At 41.8% G+C, this 14646-nt stretch overlaps 1 protein-coding gene across 4 annotated transcripts in view; it reads left to right on the plus strand.

The window, feature by feature from the left end:
- Positions 1-991, plus strand: part of LOC141106378 (membrane-spanning 4-domains subfamily A member 4D-like) — a 53455-nt gene extending 52464 nt beyond the window's left edge. For all 4 annotated transcript variants that reach the window (XM_073597110.1, XM_073597111.1, XM_073597112.1 and 1 more), the window contains one exon: positions 843-991. In XM_073597110.1, coding sequence (XP_073453211.1) covers positions 843-944 — 102 coding nt within the window. In that variant the 3' untranslated portion in view covers positions 945-991. The remainder of the gene's footprint in view (positions 1-842) is intronic.
- Positions 992-14646: the final 13655 nt, after the last annotated feature.

The following is a 14646-nucleotide window of genomic DNA, read 5'->3' on the forward strand; positions in this document are numbered from 1 at the left end:
TGCATGTATGAATGGGAGTTAGTTACCTAACTGTAAGCTCATTAAGGGCAGGGACTGATATGAATGTATAATATATACCTGTGTGTAAAGTGCTGCGTAAATTGACGGCTCTATGTAAGTAACTGTAAAAAATAAAATTGTATATGAATAGCCTGTATATTAACACACAGAGAGAAGAAGGAGCTCTTCAAGCCTTTTCTATCTATCATAGCCTTCTTTGATGGAAGAATCCTGTTTAGTGAGCTCAATAGCTTAAGCTGCAATTTTTACACACAAGTGAAAGAGTCTGAGTTGTACTTTTTAATGCACTGTAAAGGATCAGTCCTCTCAAAAGTGATTTTTTTTTAGCATGGATATTCTACTGTATATATATTTGTAGAAACTTCCAACAGTGAGATCTTCCTATTATGATTCTTGACTGTTTTGGGTTTCTCGCACACCTTTGCGTGTTCCAGCTCCTCTTCCTGTTACAGTCTTGTCTCATAATGGGTATGCAGAACTATGAACTCAGTACAGAAATCTAAAAAAAATAGTCCCAATGAGATAGAGATTTAAACCCCCTGATAACTCCCTCTAACACCCACTAAACACTAAAATATCAGTTTTGGATGTACTAACCTTTAATATGGGGACTGGGGCCACCTCTGGTCCTGTATGGGGGAAAAAACATAATGAACCACCAAACTGCTCCTAAAGAAGATGCCACGTTGCCTGACACTAAAATGGCTACGTCTCAAGCTCCTATAGAAACCATTTGAAATTTGTGCCATTGTGCTGTCAGTTACACTGCCATCTTTGTCTGTTTTTTCACCTTTTACAACAAATGCTGTATTTTGTTACAGGTATTCATTCTGCATAATGGAACTCTGTATCCAATGCCTCCTGGAACTGTGCCACCTGCACCTCCATCTTTCTCACCATCAGATTTACCACCACCTTATTAAGAAGGAGATATGAAAACTTATTGTTAAAATTGCAGATTGAGTAAAAGCTTTATTTCAAACTTATAGTCTAAGTGTTGCTAAACTTAAAAATGAAAAAATCAACACAAGAGACATAATTTACAGTCAGTGGGATATGTCCCTTGTGTTGATTCTTTTTGATTTATTTGACATTTTCTTCCGTCTCTGCATTTTGCCCCCTATCCCACCCGACCCCTGCCATCGTACCTTTCCAGTGTGTCAGGGGCTATCACAGGCTCTCATCAAGGGAGCTCAACTATACCTGCCCTTTTGCATAGATGCCAAAGTTTTTGCCTATTTCTTTTAGTTTACTTTGTGGTAAAGCAAGGAAGCAGAAACCTCTGTATTTTATTAATGTGCTTTTACCAAATGAGAATGCTGCACATATAAACTACTTACAATTGTAGGAAAACAATCAAGACATACATGGGGAGATTTACTGAAACAGTGTTTCTTCCTAGCTCATTCTTATCCTAGTTCCTTCTATTCATTATCTTTGCGGAATCTCTGAGTGGTCCAAACTGCACAACCATATCTTTCTCATGAAAATGATTAGAAGAAACTCAAGCCATCTTTGATGTGATGACTGTCCAATTTTTATATTAGAGGATGTCCAGATGATTGATATTAAGGGTCCACCCAATTCAGAAATCTAATTTTATCCCTGGAAGCTGCAGTACGGCTTCTGTGAATTGTGCAGCTAGGCAGAAAGGGTTGGCATTGTCAGGCACACTTGATGAAAGAAAGCAAAAGAGAGAGAAGGACGTGCCAACTAAGTGTAGTATCCCAAAGGTTTAATACATAGGCAGGATTAAAAACACTGACAGAATAAATAAATATATAAAAATAGATAATAATAGGCTCATCTGTAAATGGATTCCCTGGATAGTTGAGTCGCTTAGTCATCTGAGGTATGGCTTTTTGCCTGCAATTCTTCCATGAAGACCATTTCTGGCCAGACTTCTCCAGACATTAGATGGGTGTACCTAGGTCCCACTGGTTTCCACCAGTTTTGTGCTGATGGCACTGCTGGACATCTTGCGATGTTGAAGGGAAGTAAGCATGATGTGTCTTTCATCTGCTGCATTAGGTTTCCTTGGCTAACCACTGCATCTAGAGTCCTCAATGTTGCCTGTTTCTTTGTACTTTTTCAAAAGAACTTGAACAGCACATCTTGAAACCCCGGTCTGCTTTGAAATCTTTGCCTGGATGATACCTTGCTGATGCTGTATCTATCTACTACCTTGTGTCTTTTTGCTGTGCTCGGTCTTGCCATGCTGTATGACCTGTGACATAAAACTGTCTTCCACCACCTCACATTAGTAGCAGAATTTGACTGTTCCCCACCCAGTTTAAACCTCCTACACTGCTGTATTTCTTTCAGTTAATGACTGTGTTTCAACCTACATATGAAATTGATCATTAATAATACCTGCCTGGTTTAACTGGTTAAGCATACACCTGACTTTGAGGCTGGGTTCAGACATGCTGCGACCGCGGCTCACAGCAGTGGCTCCGGTGCGTCCCTGTTCACCGATTCAGGTGTAAATCAAATCCGAATTTCTGCCTGAATTCTCACCTGATTCGGAGCCAAAGTCGCACAGGACCCTTTCCAAATTCAGACCGCGGCCGCACTGGAGGTGTTTTAACTGGCTCCATTGAAAGCCAGTCACACTCTCCTGTAATGCGAATTGGATGCGGGGAAACTCAGCCTAATCCTACAAAATCCCTGACTTTGTGCAAGTGTAATTATTGATGCTGGTTTGAAGTCAAATGGCAGTTACACCAAATACTGATTTCATTTAGATTGAAATGTGACAAGACAAGATAGTCACACACAAATCTGTTGCTGTCTGGGAGCTGCGTGCGTCTGTGTGGGGGCAGGGTGATGATGTCAGCAATAGCAATTTGGCCACAAATGCTGTTTGCTGTGTCACACTATGCACACCACATAATTACGCTCCTTGGGGCACCCAAAGATGTCCCAGGTCGCTAAAGTGTTCGGGTTTGGCTTGAAGAAAAGGTGGCAACCCTATCATTCCTCTTAGGCCTCTGTACATGTCATCGGGTGGGCTGCTGTCTGATTGGATGCTGCCACCCAGATGACCTCTGTGGTCCTCCTTAGTGTGGGCAGAGCATAGGGAGAGGTTACAGAGGAGGAAGGTCAGCATAGAGTTTGTCACCAGAGCTCCCCGGGCAACTTCACTACTTATGCCTCTGTAGATGTAGTAAGAGTAAGCACAATACATAGAAACATAGAAAAGTGACAGCAGAAAAAGACCAAATAGTCCATCGAGTCTGCCAATCTTTGTTCGTTAACTTTGTTGTGTGGCTGTAAATCTATGTTGATCCCAAGCATGTTTTGAAGCCATTTACTGTTGACTGTCTCACTACCTCTGCTGGTAGTTTAACTATCAGTAAAATATTACTTTCTAAGATTAGTTTTAAACTTCCCTCCAGCCCCCCCCCTTTCCTGGGGCCTGCCAGGTTGCGTGCTCGGATAAGGGTCTGGTATGAATTTTGGGGGTACCCCTACGCCATTTTTTTTAAAGAAAATTTCATGCAGGGTTCCCCTTAATATCCATACCAGACCTGAAGGGCCTGGTATGGATTTTGAGGGGCCCCATTTATTTTTTTTTTGGTGCGGGGTTTCCCTTAATATTCATACCAGACCCAAAGGCCTGGTAATGGACAGGGGGGGGAACCCAATGACGTTTTTTTACAATGATTTTTATCTATATTGCCTGGATCTGACAATACATTATAGCCACAAGCAGTTTTAAATTCGATTTTTTTCCTTTAGAAATGTAATTTTGCTGTGGTATTGTCCTAAATGGAAAGATGCACTTCTTTAGAGGCATACTAAGGACATCCCCCAAGCACGATATTTAAAGGAATATTTAATTGTTATGGTTTCACTTTAAGCATTATTAAAATCACTGCTCCTGAAAAAATTGCCTTTTTTAAAACTTTTTTTTGCATTGATACATGTCCCCTGGGGCAGGACCCAGGTCCCCAAACACTTTTTATGGCAATAACTTGCATATAAGCCTTTAAAATGAACACTTTTGATTTTTCATGTTTGTGTCCCATAGACTTTAACAGTGTTCCATGGCTTTTGAATTTGCCGCGAACACCGCATAATGTTAGCCTTTCCTGCGAATAGGCGAACACCCGATGTTCGAGTCTCCTAGTAACATCCTCCATGAGCTCCTGAATCTCTCCATTTCTTTTTTCCTTCCATTTGCTTTGAACAAGCAGTATATGTTAGTTGCAGTCATGTAATCTGCTCTATGCACACTGCAAATCCCATAGTCCATCTCGGAAGTGAGAAAGAGAGGCTGGCTACATTCTTACATACAGTGAGGCCACAGAGAATTAATGTAGCCACCCTCTATCAAAAAGTCAGATCACAACAGCAAAAAGAAGGAATGTAGAGACTTGGAGGAGGCTGAGAGCAATAGAAGGTGCAGTGGAACCTTGGATTTCGAGTAACGCGATTAACGAGCGTTTCGCAATGCAAGCTAAAATTTTTTTTTTAATTAAATCCTGACTCGGTTTGCGAGTGTTGTCTAGCAAAACAAGCAGGATTCAGGCCTCTGCGGTGTGCAGTATTGCATTTGGGCAGAGGTGCGGGGGCTCCAGTGACACTCTGAGCCATTCGGAGCCACTCAGAAATACTCGGAACACTTGCAAATACTCAGTTCCGGAGTGCTTCTAAGGGTTTTTGAGTGCATCCGAGTGGTCTCCGAGTATTTCCGAATCTCTCCGGCGCCCCCCCACCTCTGGTCACATGCGGTATTGCATGCAATAGAAGTCAATGTGGAACAAATTATCTTCGTTTCCATTGACTATGGGGAAACTCGCTTTGATATGCGAGTGCTTTGGAACGATTATGCTCTTAATCCAAGGTTCCACTGTACTTTTTTGAGACAGAAACACATACTTGAATGTTATTTTTTAAAACCAGAGATTAGCATCACTTTAATTTAGGAGGATTGTGTAGCTGTGTACCATATAAAATCAGCATCCCTGATTTCACTCTATACGCATTCACGATCTACTAATACCTTGGCTGCGATGAGGAACCATCTCTGATTGGGCACTTAATTTGTTACTTTATTTGATTGTACAAGTTGGATATTATAGGTAGACTCGATGGTATTCTCAGAGGTGGTAAAGGAAAATTGAAGGTCGCTGCCACAACTATACCAAAAGGACCACACATGTCCACAACTGTCAATTATGTGACCTATCTGGAAAATCCCATGTGTGTTTATTTAAAATGTTAATACCCCAATCCCTCTCCCATGTTTCTTGCCCCCAGCCCCCTTGGAGCATCCCCTGTCTCCTTTATTTTTTTCCATGGATCTTAAATCCAGTCACGTGACATCATGGGTCTTCTTCATCTTGATGAATACGTCGGATAGGTCCTTGATGCTGCAGAGATTGGAACCAATTAATAAGGTGGCATTCTCCTGCATGTGCAGGACAACTTGATAGTGGTGAAATCTTATGGAGTCTTTTTAGAGCAGCTCAAAATAGGGAGCTGCTCTAAAATGGTGCCCTGAGCTTTCTTTTTGGTCTTCACTAAGATGGCCATTTTGAGCTTTTACAAAATGGCACCTGGAGTCCTTTTTATTTGGATGGAGCAGTGTGTATGGCAGCCTTGACAAAGAGGTAGTACCACCCAAACGTGTTGCCACACCCCCATGGCATCATCAGATTTTCCTGGTTCCCTGCTTCCACCCTGAGGTTTCCTGTGTCCCTTACAGTGGCCCTGTGGGCAGGTCATATACTTGAAGAAGAAATATGCAAATGGAGAGCTCTGAATCAGAAAGTATTCAAGCCAAAGACAGACAGGTAACTAGCATTTTCAAACATTGGTCACCAATGGCAACCTTTGTAATTCTCTTACTGGTGACCCCACAATAGGGATAAAACTTTTTTGCGGAAGGGAGTTTAACAAGACTCGTGGCCACTTAAAATTAGAAGATAAGAGGTTTAACCTTAAAATACGTAAAGGGTTCTTTACTGTAAGAGTGGCAAGGATGTGGAATTCTCTTCCACATGCGGTGGTCTCAGTGGGGGGCATCGATAGTTTCAAGAAACTATTAGATAAGCACCTGAATGACAGCAACATACAGGGATATACAATGTAATACTGACATATAATCACACACATAGGTTGGACTTGATGGACTTGTGTCTTTTTTTTTACCTCATCTACTATGTAACTATGTATAGGGTTCCTTTACTTTGGAATATTTTGGCTTATATTTATGGAGGAACATCTTTTAGTTGATGGCCTTTTATTGACTTCAAGCCAGCTTTACATTTCCCTTGATCTATAGAAATACAAAACCAGCTGGAAGCAGGCAAATGCAGGACAGAATGAGATCAATTACCTATCCATGAATTCTGGATGAAATCAAAAGCTTCTTAAACTAAGCTGACCAAACCTCCCCAAATACTGAAGCCTGTACCTGAAAAAAGTGCCCACTTTTTAAATGGAGTCCCCAGCCCTGGAGCGGTGTTGCAACCTATTTGGCAACATACCTGGGAACCTTCTGGAATTGGTGTCAAAGCCGGCTCTTTGCTGGTCTTACTGGTTCTCTGGGTGATAGGCTCAGTTCCACATTTATTCCCCTGTTTCTACACTGCCTTTCATCAGTCTTAATTAATCTCCACAATCCAGAATACAATAGTTTCCCCCAATGCATTACTGTAATCTTTTCCACTTGTCCATCTGTTTCTGCTGCTCAATCCAATTCATATAATGTATTATCTTCAATCTCGTTGTCCTCTCAGCTGTTTCCATTCCTGTTTCTTTGTTTCCCCTCTTTAATAGTAACACGTATGCTATTTCATAGTTTAATTCTACTTCTCCACCTGTCACGATGATGACATTTTACTTCTGACTTCTCACTTCTGCTTAGTCGTTTTAGATTATTTTACAGACAATTCATTTAACAATTTCTACTGTATAATACTGACCTTCCCACATTAACCTCTGCACATTTGATTTTTTTCTCTAGCAGGTAAGGAAGGTGATTTCTTTTTATTCGCTCTCCCTTCCCATGTGAAATTTGTATCATTTTTTCCCACAAATAGAGCTTTCTTTTGGTGGTATTTACTATTTAATCACTGCTGGGTTTTTTATTTTTTGCTTAACAAATAAAAAAAGGACCAAAAATAAAAAAATCGAAATATAACATTTTTCTTCATTACTTATTTACAACAGAAAGTTTTCTCCTTCACTGGTGGGCTCTGATGAGGTGGCACTGATGGGCGACATTGACAAGGAGGCACTGACAGGCATCCCTGGTGGGAACGGGTTGGCATCCTTGATGGGTCTGCACTGATAATCAATGTGCTAATTATCAGCCCAGACCCCCTCTGTCAGGAGAGCCACTTATCGGCTCTCCTCTACTCGCGCCTTGTCAGCGAGAATAGAGGAAAAGCGGATAACCGACACCTCCTGGTTACCATGTGATCAGCTGTGATTGGACGTAGCTGATCACATGGTAACGAGCCTACGTCATAGGCTCTTTACCGAGATTGGAGATGCGGTATTTCAGAGCGACACACACCGCACTACCAAATCGCCGTGCTGCGTGCCTTCGGGCTTCTTATCCTGCTGGACATCATATGACTCCCAGCCAGGATAATGAAAACCCCGTCTGGCCTATAGCAAAATGACAGCTGGGCGGGGGTTTCATTTTGTGATGTGGTTAAAGTGGTGAAAAGTTTAGAAGCCCTATCAGGTTTTATTGCTATAATTTGAAGCAGTCATGTAAGAGGTGATAGATCTCTTGTTTTTACTACCCAATATTGTGAGTGACCCTTTCAGTTAATCACGCTCACTAACTTTGTTGGGGCTGCTCTCATGTGGCCTCAATTAGGGGTCCTGGAATAAGTCATAAATTGATAAAAAATAAATATTGGATACGCCACACAAACGCTCGTAAAGTCCAGAAAGGATTTTAACCACTTGCCACCCGCCATATAGCAAAATGACGGCGGCAAAGTGGTATCAATATCCTGACCAGACGTCATATGATGCCTTTGGGATATTGAGCCGCTGCGCGCCCCCGGGGGCGCGCATCGTGGCGATCATTGTTGCGGGGTGTCAGTTTGACACCCCGAAACACCAATCTAAGTAAAGAGTCTCTGATCAGCCATGATTGGACACAGCTGATCACATGGTAAACAGGAAGAGACGATGATCGGCTTTTCCTTACTCACGTCTGTAGGCGTGAGTAGAGGAGAGCCGATCGGCTGCTCCTCTGACAGGGGGGGGTCTGTGCTGATCGATTATCAGTGTAGCCCCCCCGAGGATGCCCACACTGGACCACCAGGGACGCCACTAAGACCACCAGGGACGCCACTAGGACCACCAGGGATGTCACCACCAGGGATGCCAATCAGTACCCACAATGGATGCCAATCAGTGCCCACAATGGATGCCAATCAGTGCCCACAATGGGCATCACTGATTGGCAGGCATTGTTTGGCACTGATTGGCATCCATCAGTGACATAAATTACAGTACATCAGTGCCACCCAACAGTGCCCATCTGTGCCGCCTATCAGTGCCGCATATCAGTGCCACTTCATCGGTGCCGCCTTATCAGTGCCTGTCAGTGCAGCCCCATCAGTGAAGGAGAAAACTTATTTACAAAGTCTTGTAAATGAAACAAAGAAAAACATTTTTTTTCAAAATTTTCGGTCATTTTTTTATTTGTTTAGCAGAAAATAAAAATCCCAGAGGTGATCAAATACTACCAAAAGAAATCTCTATTTGTGGGAACAAAATTATAAAAATTTAGTTTGGGTACAGTGTTGTATGACCGCTCAATTGTCATTCAAAGTGCAACAGCACTGAAAGCTGAAAATTGGTCTGGGCAGGAAGGTGTATAAGTGCCCGGTATTGAAGTGGTTAAATGAATCAGGTAATAACAAAATAATATAGCCAATGCATTTTGGGGATTTAGACACTCCACCTTTATCTGGGCAATAACACAAGAAAAAAAACATAAAAAGTTAATATGCAACAAAGACATATAACAAGAATTCTAGAAAAAGCATAGTCTACTGATCAGTGATCGAGAAATAAAAATATTTTTCTTTTCAAAGATAGTGAAAAAAACTGAAAAACAAATAATTTAAAAGATTATAGCACAGGCTTGTCGTGATCCACTCCGGGCATAGCTCATTTGAAATACACACTCACCGGCCACTTTATTAGGTACACCTGTTCAATTGCTTGATAACACAAATTGCTAATTAGCCAATCACATGACAGCAAATCAATGCATCTAGACATGGTGAAAATGACTTGCTGAAGTTCAAACCGAGCATTAGAATAGGAAAGAAAGGGGATTTAAGTGACTTTGAACGTGGTATGGTTATTGGTGCTAGACAGGCTGGTCTGGGTATTTCAAAAACTGCTGATCTACTGGGATTTTCACATACAACCATCTCTAGGGTTTACAGAGAATTGGCCGAAAAAGAGAAAATATCCAGCAAGTGGCAGTTGTGTGGAGGAAAATGCCTTGTTGATGTCAGGAGGTCAGAGGAGAATGGGCAGACTGGTTTGAGATGATAGAAAGGCAACAGTAATGCCCCGTACACACAGTCGGACTTTGATCAGACATTCCGACAACAAAGTCCATGGATTTTTTCCGACGGATGTTGGCTCAAACTTGTCTTGCATACACACGGTCACACAAAGTTGTCGGAAAATCCGATCGTTCTGAACGCGGTGACGTAAAACACGTACGTCGGGACTATAAACGGGGCAGTAGCCAATAGCTTTCATCTCTTTATTTATTCTGAGCATGCGTGGCACTTTGTGCGTCGGATTTGTGTACACACGATCAGAAAATTCCGACAAAACGGATTTTGTTGTCGGAAAATTTTATAGCAAGCTCTCAAACTTTGTTTGTCAGAAAATCCGATGGAAAATGTGTGATGGAGCCTACAGACGGTTGGAATTTCCGACAACAAGGTCCTATCACACATTTTCGGCCGGAAAATCTGACCGTGTGTACTGGGCATTACTCAAATAAAAATGAGGCTACAATTCGCACAGGATCACCAAAATTGGATAATAGAAGTTTGGCAAAAACATTGTCTGGTCTGATAAGTCTCAATTTCAGCTGCGATATTCAGAATTTGGTGTAAACAACATGAAAGCATGGATCCATCCTGCCTTGTATCAACGGTTCAGGCTGGTGGTGGTGTAATGGTGTGGGGGATATTTGCTTGGCACACTTTGGACCCCTTAATACCATTCGAGCATCATTTAAATTCCATGACCTACCTGAGTATTGTTGCTGAGCATGTCTATCCCTTTATGACCACAGTGCACCCATCTTCTGATGGCTCCTTCCAGTAGGATAATGCACCATGTCACAAAGCTCAAATCATCTCACCACTGGTTTCTTGAACATGACAATGAGATCACTGTACTCCAATGGCCTCCACACTCACCAGATCTCAGTCCAATAGAGCACCTTTGGGATGTGGTGGAAGGGGAGATTCACATCATGGATGTGCAGCCAACAAATCTGCAGCAACTTGCGTGATGCCATCATGTCAATCAATGAGGAATGTTTCCAACACCTTGTTGAATCTATGTCATGAAGAATTAAGGCAGCTCTGAAGGCAAAAGGAAGTCCAACCCATTCTAAAAAGGTGTACCTAATAAAGTGGCCAGTGAGTATAAATTACATTTTAATGATACCGTGTCAAAAGAAGGCTAAATGTTTAATTTGTATATCTTCACAGCAGGAGACTTTTTTGATCCTGGGTGTGTTTTCACAGGGCACCTACTCTCTGAGACATTTATTTCCATCCCTGAAAGTTCTGAAAAGTTTAACAACCAATAGCACCCATACAGTATATTGCACAATTGTAAAACATTCTGCAAAGGCCTGGTTGATGACATGAGATGTTAGCCTCCAAACTTGCCAACTTTATTGTAGAACATGGGAGAGTTAAAGTGATACTAAACAAACTGTTCAATTGTCCCTTCTATCCTCCCTTCTTTAAGTGGATGATGGCAATGTGATAATTTTAACCACTTCCCGTCCGGCCTATAGCAGAATGACAGCCTGGAGGTGGTTCAGTTATCCTGACTGGGCGTCATAGGACATCCAGCAGGATAACATGCCGGCGCGCAAGTGGTGCTGTGTGTCACTCTTACACACTGAATCTCCTATCATAGTAAAGAGCCTTTGATGGAGGCTCCTTAGCACATGATCAGCTGTAACCAATCACAGCTGATCACATGGTAACCAGGAAGTCCCGGTTATCTGCTTTTCCTCTATTCACATTAAAAGGCGCGAGTAGAGGAGAGCCGATAAGTGGCTCTCCTGACAAAGTGGGTCTGGGCTGATAATTAGCACATTGATTATCAGTGCAGACCCACCAGGGATGCCAATCAGTGCCCATCAGTAAGGCCTGTCAGTGCCTCCTTGTCAATGTTGCCCATCCATGCCACCCATCAGTGCTGCATATTAGTGCCACCTCATCAGTGCACGCCAGTGAAGGAGAAACATTTCTGTTGTAAATAAGTAACGAAGAAAAATGTTTTTTTTTTTTTTATTATTTTGGTCCTTTTTTTATTTGTTAGGCAAAAAATAAAAAACTCAGCAGTGATTAAATACCACCAAAAGAAAGCTCTATTTGTGGGAAACACTGTGAACCAGGAAGTGCCGGTAAGCGGATTTCCTCGGTTCGCGCTGACAGGGAGAGCCGATCGGTGGCTCTCCCTGTCAGAGAGTGGGGGTCTGTGCTGATAATCAGAACATTGATCATCAGCACAGCCCCTTCAGATGTGCCACCAACAATGCCAATCAGCACCCATTAGCTGCCAGTCAGTGCCCCATCAGAAACACCTGTCAATGCTCAAAGTGCCAATCAGTGGCCACCACAGTGCCCATCAGTAAAATCTGTCAGTACCTCATCATCGGTGCTGCCCATCAATTCTACATATCAGTGCCTCCTCCTCAGTGCCCGTCAGTGAAGGAGAAAACAAAATTTTTTATAGCAGAAACAAAGAAAGCCTTTTTATTTTTCAAAAATGTTGGTCTTTTTTCATTTACAGCGCAAAAAATAAAAACCCCAGAGGTGATCAAATACCACCAAAAGAAAGCTCTATTTGTGGGAAGAAAATTATAAAAATTTAGTTTGAATGACAATTGCGCAGTCATGCAACACTGTACCCAAAATGCGACAGCCCTTAAAACTGAAAATTTTCCTGGACAGGAAGGGAGGAGAGTGTCCAGTATTGAAGTGGTTAACCACTTGTCTTCTGGAAGTTTTAACCCCCCCCCCTCCCCTTCATGATTAGTCCATCTTTGGTGATACGGCACTGCATTACTTTAACTGACCATTGCACAGTCGTGCAACGTTGTACCCCAATAAAAATCACCCCAATTATTTTTCCCACAAGTAGAGCTTTCTTTTGGTGGTATTTGATCGCCTGTGCGTTTTTTTTTTTTTTTGCGCTATAAACAAAAAAAAAATTAAATTTTGAGAATTTTTTTTTTTTTACTTTCAGCTAAAAAATATATCCAATAAAAAAATGTATAAAATCTAATTTCTTCATGAACTTAGGCCAATATGTATTCTGCTACATATTTTTGTTAAAAAAAATCCAAATAAGTGTGTATTGATTGGTTTGCACAAAAGTTATAGCGTCTACAAACTATGGGATATATTTATAGATTTTTTTTTTTTTTTTTTACTAGTAATGCCCATGATCAGTGACTTATAGTATGACTGCGTTATTGCAGGAGGACAAATTGGTCCCCAAAAAGTGTCAGTTAGTGTCCAGTGACACTAATACAATGATCAGTGCTAAAAAAAATGCACCGTCGCTGTACTAATGACACTGGATAGGAATGGGTTAACATCAGGGGTGATTAAAGGGTTTAACTGTGTGCCTAGCCAGTGCTTGTGTACTATGGGGCAGGTTACTGATCCATGTTCTTGCTTTGCAGGAACACAGGATCAATGCCTTCCCTATTTGTTTACATAGGCAGACCATCGTTCTGGCTCTCTGCCTAATGATCAGTGGGTGCCAACATACATCAAGTCCGCGGTACCCACAGAGCAGCTCCCACCTTGTATTATCACAGCAGGAGTGGGTTGCCGGCACGCATGCTTTCCCCAGATAAGTGATCCTGTGCAGCAGAGCCACCTTGTCGCTGTATATATGTGTTATGCGGTCAGCAAGTGGTTAATTAAAAGAAAAAAAAAGGCTGGCCATACATTATATAATTTTCTTGTACAAATTTTCCTTAGATTTACCAAAACCATATAATATGAGGTCAATCCTAAACACTTTCAATTTGTATATAATCAGGCAGGCCCTTGCACTACATAGTTGAAGGGTTTGTAACTTTTTAAACACTGTCTGCTTAGGCATATCATATACAATTAATAACCTGTTTTTTTTATGTTAAAAAAATAGCTCTGAAGACAATGTGAAGGATTATTTCACTAACTCATAAATGGTATTGCCTGGTGTAGCTAACCTATAATTCCTAGTGAGAGCTGTGTGTATGGTCTGCAAAACACTGTGTGCCAGTCTACCAGAGAGCAGAGGGTACCGGATGGAAGTGTCAGAAGCAAGGTTTCTCCAAAGCCTGTAATTTGTGGATAATATTAGCTTGGGGATTAGTGTTTGCTGTTTTTTTTGTTGCTTTGAGCCTGGATTGGGGAATTTGGGGTTTTTGTGATATTTTTTCTAGCATGCTGGTCAATTTCCAAGAATGCATCAGGCCTCCCTTGTCCCTGTAACCACCTTTCGTAGCAAATATTTTTTTTTTTAAAGTGCAAACATTACAAATACAAAGAAAACTATAAAGAGTGAATGAAACTACCTTAAAGACCAAATCCAAGCACAAATAACATTTATATTGGGCACATTGTGCACCGGTTACCTTACTCATCAGTCCTGATTTCAAAACCATCTTCCTAAGCCAACCTATGGTATAATGGATCAAAGTCACAATTTCAGCTATAAGCCAAACTAATCTCCTGCCCTGGAGACCAGGTATTTTTCTCTGTTTGTTATCCTTTTGGGCACTGGTCTCCCCCATGAGTTGTTCTGCCTATGAGAGAAACCCTTGCCACTGCAAGTGTCGCCTCCACCAATAGGCAGGGCCGTCTTTAAGGCAGGGCAAAAGGGGCAGCTGCCCTGGGCCCTGTCATTGTTGTGGGGCCCAAATCAGCTCATACTTGCCAACTATCCAAGTTTAAATTCCCTTGTCCTTTGAAGTTTTAGTCCTGTGCTGTGTCCCAATATCTCACTGTGAAGTGCTGGTACTAATGCTGCCCAGCTCTGCCTTATTGTTGTGTACAGATGACTCACCTGCTGACCCTGTGTTTACATGTAAATAACCGTCATTCATATGTAAATAGCGACAGCATTCATAAGTAAATAGCTGCGGCTGGCGGTATTGATATGTAAATAAAGGCAGCATTCATATGTAGATCATGCCCCCCTGCAGTGAGGAGATGATGTGCTGTAACCTCTAGCAACCAATCAGTGAGCAGTAATACTATACAGTAATCTCTAGCTACCATTTAACAAGCAGAAATCATTTGCTGTAACCTCAAGCAACTAATCAGTGAGCTGTAATGTGTGCAGTAACCTCTAGCAACC

This window comes from Aquarana catesbeiana, linkage group LG08, assembly GCF_042186555.1.
Source record: "Aquarana catesbeiana isolate 2022-GZ linkage group LG08, ASM4218655v1, whole genome shotgun sequence".
Classification (NCBI taxonomy): Eukaryota; Metazoa; Chordata; class Amphibia; order Anura; family Ranidae; genus Aquarana; species Aquarana catesbeiana.